The 21,880-nt window shown below is 44.6% G+C and overlaps 1 protein-coding gene across 5 annotated transcripts in view; it reads left to right on the forward strand.

Annotated features, from left to right (window-relative positions):
- ARID4B (AT-rich interaction domain 4B) overlaps positions 1 to 21,880 on the forward strand; it is an 851,761-nt gene that overhangs the window by 563,861 nt on the left and 266,020 nt on the right. For all 5 annotated transcript variants that reach the window (XR_016311497.1, XM_089668527.1, XM_089668528.1 and 2 more), the window contains one exon: positions 5,450 to 5,642. Coding sequence is in view for 4 of the 5 variants with exons in the window: in XM_089668527.1 (XP_089524653.1) it covers positions 5,450 to 5,642 (193 nt within the window). In the remaining variant the exon portion in view is untranslated. The remainder of the gene's footprint in view (positions 1 to 5,449; positions 5,643 to 21,880) is intronic.

Genomic DNA, 21,880 nt, shown 5'->3' on the forward strand with positions numbered 1-21,880 from the left:
CTCCCAGAGCATTCATGTATGTCTTCAATCTGGGTATTAGTAACTCTTTATATTTTTTTTTTTTCTTCAAATTCTATTCCAAATCAAAAAAGGAAGAAAAATATATCAAATTTGTGTTGTTCCTCTAAAAAAATTGAAGAAAAGTGAATATTAGACTGTTCAAAAAAATAGCAGTGTTTGTATTCTTCTTTACAAACTCAAACGTTCACTATATAAACTGAAAAATGTTTGAAGATTTTGCTTTCCTTTGAATCACTTAATATTTAGTTGTATAACCACTGTTTCTGAGAACTGATGTACATCTGTGTTGCATGGAGTCAACCAACTTCTGGCACCTGTGAGCAGGTATTCCTGCCCAGGATGATTGGACTACATTCCACAGTTCTTCTCTATTTCTTGGTTTTGCCTCAGAAACTGCATTTTTTTTATGTCACCCCACAAGTTTTCTATTGGATTAAGATCCGGGGATTGGGCTGGCCACTCCATAACGTCAATCTTGTTGGTCTGGAACCAAGATGTTGCACGTTTACTGGTGTGTTTGGGGTCGTTGTCTTGTTGGAACACCCATTTCAAGGGCATTTCCTCTTCAGCATAAGGCAGCATGACCTCTTCAAGTATTCTGATGTATTCAAACTCATCCATGATCCCTGGTATGCGATAAATAGGCCCAACACCGTAGTATGAGAAACATCCCCATATCATGATGCTTGCGCAACCATGCTTCACTGTCTTCACAGTGTATTCCGTGTTTGGGGGTCATCTGACAAACTGTCTCCGGCCACTAGACCCAAAAAGAACAATCTTACTTTCATCAGTCCACAAAATGTTGCGCCATTTCTCTTTAGGCCAGTCAATCTGCTCTTTGACAAATTGTAATCTCTTCAGCACGTCTTTTTTTTTTCAACAGTGGGACTTTGCAGGGGCTTCTTGCAGATAGCTTGGCTTCACATAGGCATCTTCTAATTGTAACAGTACTCACAGGTAACTTTAGACCTTCTTTGATCGTCCTGGAGCTGATTGTTGGCTGAGTCCTTGCCATTTTGGCTATTCTTCTATCCATTCGAATGGTAGTTTTTCGCTTTCTTCCAAGTCTTTCAGGTTTTGGTTGCCATTTTAAAACATTTGCGATCATTTTAGCTGAGCAGCCTATCATTTTCTGCACTTCTTCTTTATGTTTTCTCCTCTCCAATCAACTTTTTAATCAAGGTACGCTGTTCTTTTGAAAAATGTCTGGAACAACCGATTTTCCTCAGAATTTCAGAGAGAAATGCACTGTAACCAGCATGTACAACATTTGCTGCCTTCCTGCCTTAAATAAGGGCAATAATTGCCACCTGTTTTTCAAAGAATGAATGACCTCACTAATAGAACTCCACACTACTATTATTTTGAACATGCCCCTTTCAATTAGTGATTCAGTTACACAGAATCAGCAGCATGCATGTCATGACTGTTGGGTCTGTTGGATTTCTATTACTCTACTACACCTGCTAGTAAATTATTTGCTATGTAGAAATCTAATTTTTACCAAAAACAGTGATTGATCAAGTTAGTGATGTCTGACTGTTATTATTTTGAACACAACTGTAAGTCCTCCATATATAGAAAAATGGGAAAGATTAATAGGAGTTACAATAGATGCGGCATAACAAAGGAAAATGCATAGAATAATCCACGGAAATATATATATGCAGGAGGTAGAAATGAATTATAAGTGTTTGGCAAGATGGTATATTACACCGAGTGTGGCACATAGATTGAGTGGAGATAATTCACCTTTATGTTGGCGTGGATGTGGAGGTAGAGGCACAATGTATCACATATGGTGGGAGTCTTCTAAAATACAAGAGTATTGGAGGAAAATAGTAAGCTTGATTCAGAAAATTACAGAGGTTAATATTCTATTAGAGCCAGAGATTTGCCTTTTTCATAGTACTAAGTTTTCTGTTAAAAAATACAAAGCATCTGGTTTATTGTACTATTTGAATGCAGCAAAGGGACTGATACCGAAGTATTGGAGGAGACAGGAGGTGCCAAAAATAAAAGACTGGGTGGATAGGGTGGATCAAATATGTAAATTGGAGGAACTTTATCATTTGAATGAAGATAAGATGGAGAGTCACCATACAAGATGGAACAAATGGGAGGAATTCAAAAAGTCAAGGCTAGCCTTAGAGGTTATGGGGGATTAACATAGAATAATATGGAAGCATATTTTGTTCTTCTTTTATAGGGATTACGATCTCCAGAAATGAACAGGAAAATGCAGAGCAGAAGGGGTCAGGGATTGGATGGGTGGGGGGATGGGTGCTAAATAGGTAGGGGGATGGGGGGAGAGATGAAATGATAAATGTTTTGATAATAAGCTAAGGTTTTAATGTGTGTTTGTTTGTATAACTTGTTTATCTGAAAAATTAATAAATATTTAAATTAAACCAAAAAAACTAATCGAAAAAAATGCAAGCATACAAAAATTTCTATAAGCAAATTGTATGGGTATCTCCTCTGTCATCTGTGCCAAATATGAATGCACAAGCCAGAACTGTACTCTTATATAACATCAGTTGGCAGGGAACTCCACGCCTGGGACCACCATCCCCCGCATCCCTCCAAAAATACCACGGTATAGGCGTGAGGAGCCAGGCAGGACACTCTGCACAGTCCAATGTCACCTCCAGAGAGAACACCAGAAGTGATGTCATTCCACCTGGTGACATCGCACCCAGCATGGGTGGAAATGCACTATCGCTATGTTGGAAGTAAGCCAATGCTTCCTGCCAGTTGGAAATGGAGAAACCAGGAACAGACATAAAACACGGACACTAAACAACATCCTGCACACCCAAACCGTCCAGACACTAACCAAAAAAAAAAAAATTCCAATTGACCGCACAGACATGCCCCACTCCCAGAAGGGGGTTTCTTTCCCTCCACAACCTCTGTGTTTTGTTTTGATTTTAATATTATGTTTTTTGATCATGTACGCTATATTGCCAAAAGTATTGGGACACCTGTCTTTACATGCACATGAACTTACATCCCAGTTTTAGTCTGTAGGGTAAAGTATTGAGGTGGGCCCTTTGCAGCTATAACAGCTTCAACTCTTCTGGGAAGGCTGTCCACAAGGTTTAGGAGTGTGTCTGTGGGAATGTTTGACCATTCTTCCAGAAGCGCATTTCTGAGATCAGGCACTGATATGTTGAACGAGAAGGCCTGGCTTGCAGTCTCCACTCTAATTCTTCCCAAAGGTGTTCTATTGGGTTGAGGTCAGGACTCTGTGCAGGCCAGTCAAGTTCCTCCACCCTAGACTTGCTCATCCATGACTTTATGGACCTTGCTTTGTGCACTGGTGCGCAGTCATGTTGGAACAGGAAGGGACATCCCCTAACTGTTCCCACAAAGTTAGGAGCATGAAATTGCCCAAAATGTCTTGGTATGCTGATGCCTTAAGAGTTCCCTTCACTGGAGCTACTGGGCCAAGCCCAACCCCTGAGAAACAACCCCACACCATAATCCCCCCTCCGCCAAATTTTTACATGTGGCACAGTGCAGTCAGGTAAGTACCATTCTCCTGGCAACCACCAAATCCACACATGTCCATCAGATTGCCAGACAGAGAAGTGTGATTCGTCACTCCAGGCAACATGTCTCCACTGCTCTAGAGTCCAGTGGTGGCGTGCTTTACACCGATTCTTTGCATTGCACTTGGTGATGTAAGGCTTGGATGCAGCTGCTCGACCATGGAAACCCATTCCATGAAGCTCTCTATGCACTGTTGTTCTAATCTGAAGGCCACATGAAGTTTGGAGGTATTAACCTATTGACTCTGCAGACAGTTGGCAACTTCTGTGCGCTTCAGCATGCATTGACCCCGCTCTGTCATTTTAACGTGGCTGTTGTAACCAGTTGCATCCACTTTTTTATAGCACCACTAACAGTTGACCGTGGAATATTTAGTAGCAAGGAAATGTCACGGATGGACCTATTGCACAGGTGGCAACCTATCACGGTACCACACTTGAATCCACTGAGCTGAGAGCGACCCATTCTTTCACAGATGTTTGTAGAAGCAGTCTGCATGCCTAGGTGCTTGATTTTATACACCTCTAGCCATGGAGGTGATTGGAACACCTGAATCCAATGGTTTGGAGGGGTGTCCCAATACTTTTGGCAAAGTAGTGTATGTATTCTTATGCTAGTGATTGAATTTATACAGCCATATTGTTTCTGTTAATCGATATGGATCCTGAAGAATCAGAATGAGTAAAACATGTTGATGCAGCACGCCTATTCTACATTGTCTATTGGATTAAAGACGATGGTTTGAAATATACCAACATCACAATTATTGATATGACATATGTTGATCTGATTTAACATGTGATGTACTACATAAATTTTATTATGAGTTCTTAATTTTTGTAATAAAGAGCTTGGAATTTATCCGCTTTGGTTCCTATCTTGGCACAGTTAAAGTTCCATTTTTTGCTATTTCTTTCAACTATGGGTGCACATTAGGAGTAGCATTTCTTCTTGGCTAGAGTGGAAAGGAATTACAGCTATCAGGTTTATATTGCTGTCTGTGCCCCAATTAGGGAAATCCCCCCTTTCTATTTGTCCTGTCTGCCATTATCACTGAAAGTGAAAATTTCGGGTTGTCCTCAGACCATGACTAGAGGGGAAATATTCCAATGGGGGCACTAGTTTAAAATAAGATATTTGGTATGGGCTTAGTTGTTCTTTACCTCTTATATGGAAAACATCTTGTAATTTAGTGGTCACCTTTAAAAACAGAATCCATCTATTCAAAATTATATTTCTCCCTAAATTCCTATATATTCTTACCAATTCCCTTCAGTTATATACCTAAACATGACTTAAAGAGGAGCTCCAGTCAAATTATTGTTTATTGAATGGTTCCTGCCCAGCCAGTAGCAGATTGCTGTCCAAACGGGCCTTACATTCCCTCCAAGTGGAATGCTGCATGATGATCTGCGGTCTATTGATCCCTTGTGCACAGCTTATCACCTATCAGGGTAAATAGCCTATGACGTTGGCTCTTTACCATGTGATGAGCTGTGTCCAATCAAAAAATGCAGGTTATCGTCATTTCTTTTCCTCGATAACTGGCTTTCCTCTGACGGGACGTTTACACTGATAATCAGGGCACTGTGAAGCATATCAGTGCTAATCCATGTCCATCAGTGCAGCATATCACTGTAAATTCTCCTTCGGTATAGACCCAATTATAAGATGGATTAAGGTTGCCATGTGCAGTTAGGATTTTTTGAGCAGGGAATGGAGGTATTTACCTCTAAGTATTTACCTCTGTGGATTACACTGGGGAAGGAGGAGGGGACTGACATCATTAAAAGTGAAGTTGCCTTTCAGTGTGTATAAATTCTAGTGCTTCCTTCACAAATGTAGAGATTATTTCATCTTTTTCCAGAACAAATCTGAAGCTGGTCGTAACAGATCCATGCCTGACATAGAGAACATTTCCAAGCAATGCAAACTCTTTTCAAGACCTTTATTTCAGTCATGTGACAATGAATCCTCCTTTGACTGTACTGATATCCGAAAATCTGCACAAGATCTGCTGAAACCATTAGAAATCGCTTCCATTTTAAATGGTCTTCAAGGTACATATGTATGTTCAGATGTTTGCTTCTCTAATAATATCTCTGAATAATGTTTGTGTAGAACCTAAAATATTATCTGTATACTGTCTTGGACTCTCCTCTTTTATGATCATACCTGTCATACTAATTGTATACCTATAAATGTAGCGCTCCCTAATACCACAATAGTAAATAAATATATGATTCCATCTGTGATAACATACACCATAAATTCAAAATTAAATATAACAAATAAAGTGACAGTGATTAAAAATCAAACACTAAAATTGTTATTATTAGCAAAGTATTCTTAATAATAGTCCCATCAATCAATAAACAGTCCAATAATAGTGATAAAGTGATTCATAAATCATCAATTAGTGACTTTCCGTGAATCCTCCAACCAGTAAAAATGTGCGCTCACCTCCTTCTATGCCTATAACATAGGCTATATACGCTTGTGGTTCACAAAACCTGGAACCTGCCAGAATAGTTGCAGTATAGAATGGATGTTAGGTCCTTTCCTATGGATGACAAGGCTAACCCCTTGTTTGCTGGATATCCCTGCAGGGATTAATCCCTCCTTCAGCCACTTGCTTTACTCCTCTTTATTCGTGAGCGCACATTTTTACTGGTTGGAGGATTCACGGAAAGTCACTAATTGATGATTTATGAATCACTTTATCACTATTATTGGACTGTTTATTGATTGATGGGACTATTATTAAGAATACTTTGCTACTAATAACAATTTTAGTGTTTGATTTTTAATCACTGTCACTTTATTTGTTATATTTAATTTTGAATTTATGGTGTATGTTACCACAGATGGAATCATATATTTATTTACTATTGTGGTATTAGGGAGCGCTACATTTATAGGTATACAGTTAGTTTGCACAGTCTGAGTTATGTGTTAAATGTTGGTGATCCATTAGAAGCACATTATAAAAAATTTTTTGGCTCGCAAGTTTTATATATATAAATATATATATATATATATATATATATATATATATACACACATAGCTGTCATACTGTTTTAATTTGGCACTGTGTATTGTATAATGAGTATAGTGAACACTAAAGAAAAGGTCATCAATTTTAAAGTGTAAGTAAACAGTAACAATGAGCTTTTCGTATTTGTTCCCTTTGGTCTGTGAAATACACTTTTAAAAGCATTTTGTTTTCTATGATCAATAAGTGCATAAAGTACCTGTTGCCCTCCCTGGAATCCAATTAGCAGAATGTACAGCATGAATGGTCTTGTTAACCCTTGTCCTGTCCACCTCTGTAAACTACAGAACACTTCCCCATGATATGAAGATAGAGAGGGGGAGGTGTTCTGCAGTACACATTAGGAGAGAGCTAAGGTAAAACTCATCTCCTTCATAGCTACAGTGCAGACTGTGAACATTGTCACCTATGATAGGATTTACTGGCACGATTACCAGATGAAAACAAAGAAAACCAATGCATTCACCATATCTAAGGTATGCTAAAGTGCAATATATATATAATTTTTTGTTTCGGGGGGGGGGGGGGGGGTAGATACACTTGAATTATTTACAGAATGCTTGGATAGATTTTGGAAGGGCTAGAACCTCTCCTGGGTTTATATTGCTATCTGTGTCCCTGTTGGATGGATTTACCACCACTTTCTGCCTTGGTAACACATTAGGAAGAAAATAAGAATTCATACAGAGCATCCAGAAAGTATTTACAGCGCTTAACTTTTGCCACATTTTGTTATTTTATAGCCTTATTCCTAAATGGATTAAATTCATTTTTTCCCCTCAACATTCTACAAACAATACCTCACAATGACAATGTGAAAGAAGTTCATTTTGAAATCTTTGCAATTTATTATTAATAAAAAAAATCACATGTACATGAGTATTCACAGCCTTTGCCATGACACTCAACATTGAGCTCTAGTGCATCCTGTCCCCACTGATAATCCTTGAGATGTTTCCACTTCCACTTGATTGGAGTCCACCTGTGGGAACTTTAGTTGATTGGACATGATTAGAAAAGGCATAAACCTGTCTATATAAGGTCCCACAGTTAACCGGGCATGTCAGAGCACAAACCAAGCCATGTCCAAGTCCAAGGAATTGTCTGTAGACCTCCAAGACAGGATTGTATCAAGGCACAGATCTGGGGAAGGGTACAGAAATTTTTCTGCAGCATTGAAGGTCCCAATGAGCACAGTGACCTCCATCATCTGTAAATGGAAGAAGTTTGGAACCACCAGGAATCTTCCTAGAGCAGAACGCCCAGCCAAAATGAGCAATCGAGGGAGAAGGGCCTTAGCTAGGGAGGTAACCAAGCACCCGATGGTCACTCTGAAAGAGCTCCAGCGTTTCTGTGGAAAGAGGAGAACCTTCCAGAAAAAAACATATCTGCAGCACTCCGCCAATCAGACCTGTATGGTAGAGTGGCCAGACGGTAGCCACTTCTCAGTAAAAGGCAAATGGCATCCTGTCTGGAGTTTGCAAAAAGGCACCTGAGGGACTCTCAGACCATGAGAAACAAAACTCTTTGGTCTGATGAAACAAAGATTGCACTCTCTGGCCTGAATGCCAAGCATCATGTGTGGAGGAAACCAGGCACCGCTCACCACCTGGCCAATACTATCCCTACAGTGAAGCGTGGTTTGTGGCAGCATCATGCTGTGGGGATGTTTTTCAGCAGCAGGAACTGGGATTCTAGTCAGGATTGAAGGAAAGATGAATGCAGCAATGTACCAAGATTAAAACCTGTTCCAGAGTGCTGTGGAACTTAGATTGAGGCGAGGGTTCATCTTTCAACAGGACAACGATCATAAGCACACAGCCCACATAACAAAGGCGTGGCTACCGGCCAACTCTGTGAATGTCCTGGAGTGGCCCAGACTTGAACCCGATTGAACATCTCTGGAGAGATCTGAAAATGGCTGTGCACTGACGCTCCCCATCCAACTTGATGGAAATTGAGAGGTACTGCAAAGAAGAATGGGGGAAATTGCCCAAAAATAGGTGTGCCAAACTTGTAGCATCATACTGAAAACGACTTGAGGCTGTAATTTGTGCTAAAGGTGCCTCAACAAAGTATTGAGCAAAGGCTGTGAAAACCTATGTACATGTGGGGGTTTTTTTTTTTCGTTTTTTAATTTTTAATAAATGGCAAAGATTTCTAACTGAACTTTTTTCACTTTGTCATTATGGAGTATTGTGTGAAGAATGTTGAGGAATAAGGCTGTAACATAACAAAATATGGCAAAAGTTAAGTACTGTGAATACTTTCTGGATGCACTGTACATTTCCCACTCTACTAATAAAAGTAGAGTGGGAAATAAAACAGAACACTTGTGCATCCCTGTGCAGGTAAACACAGCACTCCATGGACGTATGCTTTAATATACCCCATTGAACAAGGCATTAGTAAGAATTAAGCGGGCATTCTGTAAGTTATATTGTAGTTTTGTGTGCAAATAAGGATTTTTGTGGGGATTTTTTTGTGAAAATAGCAATCTGATAAACATTTGCGCTACTATTGTGTGGCACAAAAAAATCAGTAGAACCTTCTTTTTACTCTATTGGTCATGTGCTTTCAGAAAATGTATAGTTTTGGGGGGTCTTTTACAAACTCTGAAAACTGTAAGTGAAAAATGAAAACCTCCGGATTTTTAGAGAAATGTTTGCATACGTTCAAGCTTCACCATTTCGCAAACAGGTGCAATTTAAAATTGACAAATATTTGTTATTTATTAACTCAATACAGGTTAAGCTTTTATATTTGGAATTAGTATGGCATTTTCTGTGTTGGTATCTGCTAATAATGATTTTAATGTATTTTTAGTGACAAATTGTTTTGATAGACATTTGCGCAAATATTGCAGGGGCCTTAAAAATCAGTAGCACCTAGTAGGGGGTCTTTTACAAACTCTGAAAGCTGTAAGGGAAAAATGAAAACCTTCATCTTTGCGTATGTTTGACCGTTTTGCAGAAAGACACAATTGAAAATTGCCAAATATCTGGTATTTATTAACTCAATACAGGTTAAGCTTTTATATTTAGTATGAATTTAGTAGGAATTTTATAGAATTTGCTGTGTTGGTATCTAATAATGATTTTAGTGTATGTGTAGCAAAAATATTGTTTTGATAAACATTTGTGCAAATATCTCTGGGCCTTAAAAAAACACTTTGGCAGGTACACAGGTCAGTGGGGATAGCAGTATTTGTAGGGGCATACAAGGAAGAGGGGAGCAGTGATCAGAGGGCACAGAGGAGACAATGGAGATCCAATGACACACAGGAGAGCTGCAGGGATCAGAGGTGAGCTGATTGTGGGCACACAGCGGAGTATGCAGTAGAGAGGAGGACACACAGCAGTGGCAGTCAGGAAAGACGGGGATGTGAATTTCCATTGGCTGGAGAAACTTTAAGCTTATAGCAGATTTCTGAAAAAGGGCCACCTCTGGGGACCTATGAACATTCACTTCTGTCACTGAGTAAAGAAAATTGAGCATGCTGATCCAAAATCTAGTTACCACTTGAGATTTTTCTCCATTTTATTACAAACCACTTTTAAAATTGTAAGTAGGTACAGTGGCAAACTTGGCTGTTTTCTGCGGTTTTGGAGTGTGTACCTTCCCTACGTTTTTCGCCCAACCTGGGCTTCCCCAGGGGAAGGGATAACTTATCCGCAGTACTGTCTACAATTATATAAAAAATATAGAATCAAGAATAATTGCAACAAATACCAGTCATTGTTATACATAAACCTTTTTTAACTGTTCAGAAAAATGTGTATGATCCCCCAGCTGACCACTAAATTATGCTGCTGAAACCATTCAAGAACATACAGATGCATCTACATTAACATTATGGCCAAAGGCATCCATGCAATTGCAGAGGATATAAAGAAGGTCAAAAATCCACCTAAATATAAATGTATGTGCATCAACATACATACAACACGCAAGAAGCTATCATGATCTAATAGCTATACAGATTACTTACAATAACCAAGGTGAGAAGGATCATTAGTGTCAAAACTTTGCCACTAGGAGTCAACAATAGCCTTCACTCCTCATAGATCCATACTAAAAAAGTAAGGGCCAAAAAACTTCACAGATAATGATTCTTAAAAGTCACCAAAATGTTTATGCACTAATTATCAATTAGTGTGACGTCATTGGTCGGGTGTGGACGTCCAATGTATGACTGCACATGCGCGGAGATCATTGACGCACATGAGTGAACCAACGCCACCCAAAGCCGTTGTGCAACCGAACAGGAAGCAACAATAGGATTCACAACAGCGCCACCGATGATCAAGGAAATTAACCAATTGCCCTGCAGAGGATTTACCTCCCTTAATGACCAGGCCTCTATTTTGATACTCAGCGCTGCACTAATTCAACTGATAATTGCGTGGTCATGCAATGCTGTACCCAAACGAAATGACCACTTTAAAAGCCTGTAGGTGTGTAACTTCCTCATTTCACTTCCTCACTACCGATCACAGTTTTGGAGGCCCTGAAATGCCAGGATAGCACCCCCCCCCCCCCCAAATTACCCCTTTTTGGAAAGTAGACACCCCAAGGAATTTAAAAAGAGGCATGGTGAGTATTTTGCAGATCTCATTTTTTCTCACAAGGTTTTTAAACATAAAAAAACAAAAGAAAAAATGTTTTTGTTTTTTCTTCATTTTCCAAAAACTTGTGGCAACAAACAAGATCGGAAAAATACTCTCCACGCTTCTTATCAAATTCCTTGGGGTGTCTACTTTACAAAAAGGAGTCATTTGGGGGGGGGGGGTTGGTGCTATTCTGGCATTTCAGGGCCTCCGAAACTGTGATGGGTAGTCAGGAAGCGTAATGAGGAAATAAAGCCCTTTAAAAGCCTGAAGGTGCTTATTGGATTTTAGGGTCCAGTTCTTGGCTAAACTGCCAAAATGTCTCTCACATATGCTACCCCCATATTCGGGAGAAGTAGCAGAATGTATTTTGGGGAGTAATTCCACATATGCCAATGGCATGTGTGAGCAATAAACCATTTAAGTGACAATTTTGTGTAGAAGTAAAAAAAAAAAAAAAGCTTTTTTTTGTCATTTTCCAAAAACTTGTGGTAAAAAAATAAATTCTATTGATTCAACATGCCTCTCAGCAAATAGTTTGGGGTGTCTACTTTCCAAAAAGGGGTCATTTTGGGGGGTGGGGGCATTTTATGCCCAGCATTAGACGTTTATGCCACACATCACTCACTCTTCTAACCACCTGAAGATCAAACCTTTTCTGACACTTTGGCCCTGATTTACTATTGTGCCTGGGCGCATATCCGTGGGCGAACATCTAATTTTTCCGAGCGACAGTCTACTTTTACCCCGCAACGAGATTTACTATTGAGCAGCGTCCATAAGTAGACGCCCAATCGAATTTACTAACGAGACACACACCAGGAATCAGACTCACAAAGCAGACTTGGTAAGAGGTATGTCTAACACCATGAAAAATCACTGCAGAGACATGTTCACTTTGAAATTTGCTTTGCCAAATATCAGGACTTCACTTTAAACAATATCTGCCATTTCAAAAAAAATTAAGAATGTGTTAAAAATAGTTTTTTTTAAAGCAAATCAACACAGTAAAAAACTAGACACTTGTGCAGTGTCTTTGGCCGATATAAATGCGCATGTGCAGAACACATTTTAGACGTCCTCTGTGGGCGCTTGCTTTTTAGCCACCGCTCAATAGTAAATCTCAGTGTGGATTCCTCTGACAGCCGACACTCGGTCGCGTCTACCGTGTTAAACAAACAGCACTAAGCATATCTTTATGTATTCTAATTTGATTTCCTTAGTTCTAGTGATTCTATTTTTGTTTCTTATCCTTTATAATTATTTCTGTAATGATTTTACTTATTTCGAAGGTCTAGATAATATTTATTTTGACAGCTGAATGTAAAAATAAAGGTCTGCAATAAAAAAATAAATAAAAAACAGCGTGGGTCCCCCCTCTCATCCATATCAAGCCCTTCAGGTCTGGTATGGATATTAAGGGGGAACTCCACGCCGAAATTTAAAAAAAAAAAAACAGCGTGGGGACCCCCTCAATATCCATAAAAGACCCTTATCCAAGCATGCAGCCCAGCAGGTCAGGAAAGGGGGGGGATGAGCGAGCGCCCCCCCCCCCTCCTGAACCATACCAGGCCACATGCCCTCAACATGGGGGGGTGCTTTGGGGCAGGGGGGCTCCCCCCCAAAGCACCTTGTCCCTGTGTCGATGAGGACAAGGGCCTCTTCCCCACAACCCTGGCCAGTGGTTGTGGGGGTCTGCGGGCGGGGGGCTTATCAGAATCTGGAAGCCCCCTTTAACAAGAGGGCCCCCAGATCCCGGCCCCCCTCTCCACGTGAATGAGTCTGCGGTACATCGTCCCGCGACTCATTCACAAAAAAACAAAGTGTGGTGTAAAAAAAACACAATCAAACGATTTTCAGGCCGTTAGTGGGTTAATTGGTCGACCGGTTTTCGGGATTTTGGCACATTTTTTTTATCAGTAAATTTGGAAAAAAAATTTCCAACTTTACTGATAAACAAAATATGTCCGGCGAGACGGACATGTGTCAGCGAGCTCCCGCTCCCGCTGGCCCCAATCTGCGACCATCCTCTACCATCTGGGCGGCAGCGGACCCCGACGGGGGCCCCACATCTCTCTGGTCCCTGCTCGTCAGCCAGGGAAGGCCACTGACCTTTCTCCCGGAGCTCCGGGACTTGTGGCCTACCCGGCACCTGAAGCCGCGGCCTCGACTTTTGGCGCGGCTGACCAGGATCGCCGGGCATCAGCTCGGGCTGCTGCCGCTCCGTTCCCCGGTCCCCGCCGATCAGCCAGCCTCCCCAGGGTCCCCCTCACCGACCCTGGGTCCATCCCTGACCACCGGGTACCAGCTCGTCTGGAGCAGCCACCTGATCGCCGGAGCCCCTGCGCCCCATCTGCTGCCATCCGGGCCCCTGAGCCTGCTGCCGAGGTCCCCACCAACACCCACAGACACTCCGTCCCTCCAGCGGAGCTCCGGCGGTCCGAAGCCGCTTGAGGCCTACCACGGCACCCGAAGCCGCGGTGTTTCCTGCCAGCCGTGGCTGGAATCGTGGCAGGAATTGCGGCCGCGGCGGGACGCCTCCGCTCCTTCGGGGAAGCTACCACCACCACCAACGGTCCTAACCTAGGAGGATCCACCTCCACCCCCGACGCTCCAGGACCCAGGACACCAGGTACTCCACCAGGGGCACCCACTACCCACCACGGAGCCCAATCACCATCCCACCGCCAGCCACCAGGGACACACCCAGTGATCCCACCATCCACCGGAAACCCCAAACCACCAGGGACCCTAAGCCACTATCCCTCCAGGGATCGCTACTACCCCACCAGGGATAGCACGGCCACCATCCCACCAGGGATCCCCTGCCCACCACCCCACCTGGGACTACCAGCCAGCCACCCCACCCAGGACCGCTAGCCCACCACCCTGCCTTCCGGCACACTATTCCCTCTGGCGAAGCCCCGGCGACTCGTGGCCCACCACGACCCCTGAAGCCACGGTCTCAACTACCGGCCGCAACAGATCACGGGGCACAAACCACGTAGGGCCGACAATCGCTACCGCAACGCCCCGCTCGACCCTGATGACGACCCTTCAACACCTCCTGATGCTGCGCCCTTCTACACCTTCAGCGCCTCCCGACACCGAGCCCTCAGCACCCGACACCTGGCCTCAACAACTCCAGTCACCGAGCCGCCAGCATCACCAGTCGCCGTGCCTACCAACACCCCCAGTCATCGCACCCTACGACCCCTCCGCTCGCCGAACCACTGGACCCACTGAAGACGTGCCACAGCACCCACGAACGCCAGCTTACTGCAGCCAACCAGCTGCCGCCCTCCACCCTCACTCTCCCCTACAGAAGGACTCAAATGGACTCTCCCACAGCGATACAGATTCCCCACATCACCTTGCCCTGACCTATATCCCTGATGCCTGACGACGTGCCGCCGCACCCACGGGCACCAACCTACTACACCCGCAGACTACTACCAACCTGCTGCTGACCCTGCTGCCCTCCACTCTCCCTCTCCCCTCACAGAAGAACGCAATAGACTCCTCCACAGCGCTACAGACGCTCTGCTTCACCATCCCTGACCTGCACCCCCTCACCCACCCCGAACTTTCCAGCACCCCGCTCACCCCAACATGCCGCCCGCACTCCTCCTCCTCGTCCTCCTCGTCCTCCTCTCCTCCATCCCTAAAACCGCCTCCCTCTACCCACCCACCCCCGCTAAGCAGCCCTATATCGCCCCCTCACTTCTCCCCTCTCCCCACTACGACACCCACCACCTCCTCCTGCTACTCCACTTCCCCGCTGACCCACTTGCAACCACTTTCAGACCCACGCGCTCCTACACCTCCCGTTCCCATGCCACTTTCATCACCCTCCTCCTCATATCAGCTGGAGACATCTCCCCGAACCCTGGCCCCTCACCACCTCACCCCCCCCCCCTAGTGACCCCCCTGCTCACGCCAGCCGACGCAATCCCCTCAACCTCATACATGTACCCCTCCTCCCCATATCTATCCCCCCTCTCTCGGTTGCACTCCTGAATGCCCGTTCGGTTTGCAACAAGCTTACTGCCATCCATGACCTCTTCATCTCCCGCTCCCTCAATCTCCTAGCAGTCACCGAAACCTGGGTACAGGCCACTGACTCCACTTCCCCTGCGGCACTCACCCATGGAGGTCTCATCTGGACCCATTCACCAAGACTGAGCGATCGCAGAGGTGGTGGTGTCGGCTTGCTCCTATCACTGCTTAGCACCTTCCAGGTCCTCCCTAACCCACCCTCTCTATCCTTCCCCTCCTTTAAGGCGCACTGCATCCGACTCTTCTCACCACCCCCCTAAGGATCGCAGTGATCTACAGACCTCCTGGGTCCATACCCCACTTCCTGGACAACTTTGCCGCCTGGCTCCCCTTCTTTCTCTCCTCTGAGCTACCGACCATCATCCTCGGGGACTTCAATATCCCTATCAACGACGACAACCCGGCTACTTCCCAATTCCTCCACCTAACCTCCTCCTTCGCGCTCACACAGCACACTCAATCCTCCACCCACATCGGAGGGAACACCCTGGACCTCGTCTTCTCCCACCTCTGTACCCTCAACCAGTTCTCTAACACCCCTTCCCTCTCTCCGACCACCACCTCATCACGTTCTCCATCTCCCCTTCCCCCAACTCCCCCCCCAAAAACGCCAAACCATCACCAGCCGCAACCTCCGCAACCTGAACCCGGCCCCCCTCCACTCGGCCGCCAACCGCCTACACGACAGCATCCTCTCACTGTCATGTCCTGACATAGCCACCACCTTGTACAATGACTCACTGTCAGCTGCCCTAGACTCTCTGGCACCCCTAACCACACGCATCATCAAACCTAGACCACTTCAACCATGGCAGACTGACAGCACTAAACGCCTCAAACGTCGCAGTCGCGCACTGGAGAGACTGTGGCGCAAAACCAGGTCCCCTCATACATTCTCCCACTACAAATCTGCATTTCTCACCTACACCTCCTCCCTCCACGTGGCCAAGCAGGCCTACTTTGTTAACCTGATCAACACCCTCTCCTCCTGCCCTTGCCGACTCTTCTCCACCTTCAACTCCCTGCTCTCTCCCCCCCCTCCTCCACTCAGTACCTCTCTCACCGCCCACGAGATTGCCACACATTTCCACAACAAGATTGACGCTATCCGTAAGGACATCGTCAACTTGCAATCTACCTCCCCACCCCCGTCAACTTGCAATCTATCTCCCCCCTCCTCTGCCCTCACAACTGCACTGCCCCCCACCTCTCCCAAGGCCCCGCCCACCATAACCCCCCCTGCACTGCACTCCCTCAGCCCTGTCACTACTGAGGAAGTCGCCAAAGTCCTCTCAGAAGCCCACCTCACTACCTGCCCCCTGGACCCTATCCCCTCTCAACTCCTCCGGTCACCCCCCGCCTCCCTCATCCGCTCCCTCACCCACATCTTCAATCTATCCCTCTCTACTGGCGCATTCCCCTCCCCCCTAAAGCACGCGCATATCACTCCCATCCTCAAAAAGCCCTCCCTGGATCCCGCGGACCCCAACAACCTCAGGCCCATCTCCCTGCTGCCACTCACCTCCAAGCTCCTTGAGCGCATAGTCCACGATCGCCTAAGCTCCCACCTTACTGACAATAACCTCCTTGACCCACTACAGTCTGGCTTCCGTCCCCTACACTCCACTGAAACTGCCATCCTCAAAATCACTAACGACCTACTAAACGCCAAAGCCAAGGGCGACTACTCTGTCCTCCTTCTCCTGGACCTCTCCGCGGCCTTCGACACAGTTGACCACCCCCTCCTCCTTAATAAACTACTCTCCCTTGGCATCAGAGATACCGCTCTCTCTTGGTTCTCATCCTACCTATCCCGACGCTCCTTCAGCGTCACCTACAATGGTGCCACCTCCCCCTCCCTCCCCCTCTCTGTTGGGGTCCCCCAAGGCTCTGTCCTTGGACCCCTTCTCTTCTCCATCTACACCTCCTCCCTGGGCAAACTCATACACTCCCATGGCTTCAACTATCACCTCTACGCTGACGACACCCAAATCTACCTCTCCACCCCTCTCCTCACCCCCACTATCTCCGCCCACATCACTCACCTCCTAAACGTCTCAGACTGGATGTCGCTACATTTCCTCAAGCTCAACCTCTCCAAAACCGAGCTCCTTGTCTAAACCCCTGCCCACCCCCCCCCCCCATCCTATCCATCATCACCAACAACTCCACTATCATTCCCGCCCCGCAAACCAAAGTCCTTGGCGTCATTCTTGACTCAAACCTCTCCTTCCAACCGCATGTCAAATCACTTACAAACACATGCAGGCTCCACCGCAACATTGCCAAGATACGTACCTTCCTCACCCCCGACACCACCAAACTTCTAGTACACTCCCTCATCATCTCACGCCTTGACTACTGCAATTCTCTTCTCACCGGCCTACCCAAGTGCAGGCTCTCCCCGCTCCAGACCATCCTGAACTCAGCGGCTAGACTCACCCACCTCACCACCCACTCCACCTCTGCCACCCCCCTCTGCCTCTCCCTCCACTGGCTCCCGATTGCCCAACGCATCAAATTTAAACTTCTAACCCTGACCTACAAAGCCGTTCACAACACTGCCCCTGACTACCTCACCAACCTGATCCCCAAGTACCGCCCTACCCGTACCCTTCGCTGCTCACTGGACCTCCTTCTATCCTGCTCCCTGGTCTCCTCCTCCCATGCACGACTGCAGGACTTCTCCAGGTCCTCCCCCATCCTCTGGAACTCACTGCCCCAATCCATCAGACTGTCGCCTTCCCTCCTCACATTCAGGCGCTCCCTCAAAACCCATCTCTTCAGGGAAGCCTACCCCACCCTCACCTAACGGCCATTCTCCCTCTTTCCTCCCACTCCTCATTCCCCTCAGCCACTTCCTACTGTACCATTACCCCCTCCCTCCTAGATTGTAAGCTCGAAAGAGTAGGGCCCTCTTACCCCTCGTACGTTGTTTGTTATTGTTGTACTGTGCCATGTATTGTCCCCCCCCCCCCTTTTGTACAGCGCTGAGCAAACCCTTTGACGCTATATAAACTCGATGTAATAATAATAATAACAATAAAATCAAGAAAAATGACCAACCAATTATCCCACTAACGGAAGAGGCCCTTGTCCCCATCAACATGGGGACAAGGTGCTTTGGGGGGGAGCCCCCCCTGCCCCAAAGGTATGGATTTTGGGGGGATCCCCAAGCTGTTTTTTATTTAATTTCGGCGTGGAGTTACCCCTTAATATCCATACCAGACCCAAAGGTCTTGGTGTGGATGGGAGGGGGGACCCCATGCCGTTTTTTACTTATTATGGTGCTGGTTTTTAAATGTAATTTTCCCTTTTTTTTCTTCACTATAGCTCAGAAATTCACCTGTCACTTCCCCCAGCTAAAAGAGAAAGTTTTCTTGGAATTTATATCCCTAAAGGAAACAATGTTTACTTTGAGTTTATTAAAAGATACAAAGTTTTCTGTAACTTCGGGGAAAGTGACTTCTAAGCTTGTGAACTATAGTGAAGAAAAAAAAGGCTTGCATTTGCATTTGAAAATCAGCGCCGACATACACTTTGTATTGCGAAAAAAGTATTAACAATTGTGTAAACTGAGGCATTATTTTCAATGGATTTTCATTCGTAAACCGAAAATTACGTTAACCGAGGCGTTGGGAAACCGAGGTACGCCTGTATTAGTATTGCAATCCTTTGTATTGGGATACTTAGAACCAACATACATCTGAATTGGCAACATAGCACAACATTTGTGTCGCATGTGAGATATCTGGCTAGTTACACTGACCTTGCCCAGGGACCTAGGATTGATTCACACCACAGAAATACAGGCAGGATTAGTGTTCAACAGCTCCGTGGATTAGTGGTTAGCACTACTGTCTCATAACGCTAGGGTTGTTGGTTTGAATCCCAACCACAGCAATGAATTTGCATGATCTCTGTGTGACTACCCTAACATACATGTGCTGGTGGTAGCATCTTTGCTTTCTGTTTAAATGATCCCTAGAATGTGAATTAGAATGAGGCCTTGTCTGTTCAAATACCTTTTAAAGTAGCACCTTATGTGAATGTCAAACTATGGGATGAGATAAGGGCCTGGATTAATGATTGATTGGATAATGCTGGTTTGCACTCCACCTCCTTTTGCGAAAGTTTGTCTAACCATGAGAAGAGTGAGTGAAAGAAATGGATTAAAAAAAATAAAATAAAATAATGGCATGGAGTCCCCCCCCCCCCCCCAATCCATAACAGACCCTTATCTGAGCATGCAGATACCGATTGTTGAATTACCTGCTTGGTTCACACTAGATGTGATTTAAAATTGTGCTTTTTGTTGGCAATTTCACCGTGTTTTGTGTAGATTTACCAATGAGTTACTGTGTTTTTCAGTTGTGTTTTGCATTGCAATTTCTGTTGTAGTCTATATATGAAATCGCTACAAAATGCTGAAAAAGTTAGACGAGAACTACTTTTGAAATTGTGCTGCAGCAAATCGCTTACGTTAAGACACTCACATCCACATTCATTAGATCGGATATTAGGTACAATTTCAATTCCCAAATTGAACCTGAAAGCGTGCACCCTGGATGTGACTTGGCATGCGATTTGCATGGCATGCGACTTGCAAATTGTATGCCAAGTCGCACCCTATTGCCTGCTATTAGAGCAGTCACATGGGTGCATTTCCGACACTGATTTCTAAAGTAGTACATGTACTACTTTTGTGGCGATTTGCTTAGATATCTGTGTCAGATGTCTTGCAAATCGTAAGGAAATCGGCATCTTCACTGTACGTCGCACAATTTCTCAATCGGCTTTGATGTGACCGGGGTGTAAGGCCTTTTTATGTTTGATTTCCTGAGTGTTTTTCCGATTTATGGGAAATGCTGCATACTAGCAAAAGTGAATTGACATTTTCAGTATTGCATGCGAGATGTGGTCATGTGACTGCCTTAACTCATGCGATAATCTGGAGTGAATTGTGCCCATAGGGCCAAGAAATATTGCCAATAGGGTTCCCTTTCACATCCCTGTTCAATGTTCTGTTGTATGCTGCACAGGTACACTTCACTGTGGCTTTCTCTCTGACTCTGATTTGTGGGGCCTGTATACCAAGGGTTAACGCAGGTGGGAAGAGAATTAATCAGGTGCAAACACTTTCTCTGACCAAATGAATGACAGTGGTGGGTGTGGCCTACGTTATATAAAGAGATGCAGTTGTGGCTGATTTTGCCTTGTACAGGCACATTATTTCTGCATGTCCTTGTCTGTGGTGGTTTGGGAGAGGAAGAGATTTTGTGGTGAATTGCACCCAGGCCACACTCACGCTGTGTTTTGATGTGGGCTGTAAATGTTTTGCATGTTCTTCCTTCTAAGGTGTGTTTGTGTGTTATTGTACAATGATTGTGTTTATTATCTTTGCATTGTAATCCTAACACATGTCCATTGCTCTGCTCTTCCAAGTTTGCTTTATTTAGAATGAAATGCAGTTTTCAGACAAACATGGTGAGAAATGTATGTGTGGGGGATTTTGGGAGGTGGGAGGTGTTTTTATTTTGGCACGTATGTATTTTTATATTCATTTTTCGATCTGCAGCTTGTTTTGTGAATAAGCCCAAGTGATATTAACCGTTTTTTTCCTGCTGTAACCTGTGAAACCACAGTTCATTATAAGTATAATATTTTAGATTGTAAGCTCTTATGAGCAGGACCGTTCTTTTTTAGCAACATCAATCCTGTGGTTTTTTTTGTTTGTTTTTTTCACACCAAGATATTGAATGTAGCTTTTTGTTGCTGTCCAAATAAATGTGGAATGTGTATTTGATCAATAAACATTTGGACGATGTATTTTTTGGGGGGATTATTTCTTGTTCTAGTTGAATGTTGCACAGTGGCTAAATGGTTAGCACTTCCACCTGGCAGTACTAGGGTTGTTGGTTCGAATCCCAGCCACGGCACCTCCTGCCTGGAGTTTGCATGTTCTCCCTGTGCCTGTTTCCTCTGGGTACTCTGGTTTCCTCCCACACTCTAAAGACATGCTGGTAGGTTAATTGGATCCTGTCAAAATTGGCCCTAGTATATGTATGAATGTAAGTTAGGGCTCTTAGTACTCCCCTTGAGGGTTAGGGACTGATGTGAATTTACCACATCTATATGTGAAGCGCTGCGTAAATTGACAGTGCTATATAAGTATCTGAAATGTACTAGCACCCCTAACACTTATTTTTGCTAGCTATATAATATGCCCAAATCTTCCTTGTTAGAGCGCACATGTGCAAGTATGTCCAAAATAACAAACCAAAAGCCCCCTATTGCACCACAAGACATGTTATGTACCAATGAATAGGTCGTGTTCAATGTGCAGCTAGCTATTCTTTTTCTACAATCCTCTTAACAGTAATAAATTGGGCCCCCAATTTATGTTGACTTTGGGCCTTTACTGGCAAATATGTATTTGCCAATGTCATATACACAGTATAGCTGCAAGCATACATTCACCAATGCCAAATCTACAATAGAACTGCAAATATATATTTGCGAATGTCATATACACTGGAGCCTCATGTAAAATTGCTATGGTGCACAAATAAA

Source organism: Staurois parvus, unplaced genomic scaffold (genome assembly GCF_062004578.1).
Source record: "Staurois parvus isolate SC_StPar_1 unplaced genomic scaffold, SC_StPar_1.0 ptg000059l, whole genome shotgun sequence".
NCBI lineage: Eukaryota > Metazoa > Chordata > Amphibia > Anura > Ranidae > Staurois > Staurois parvus.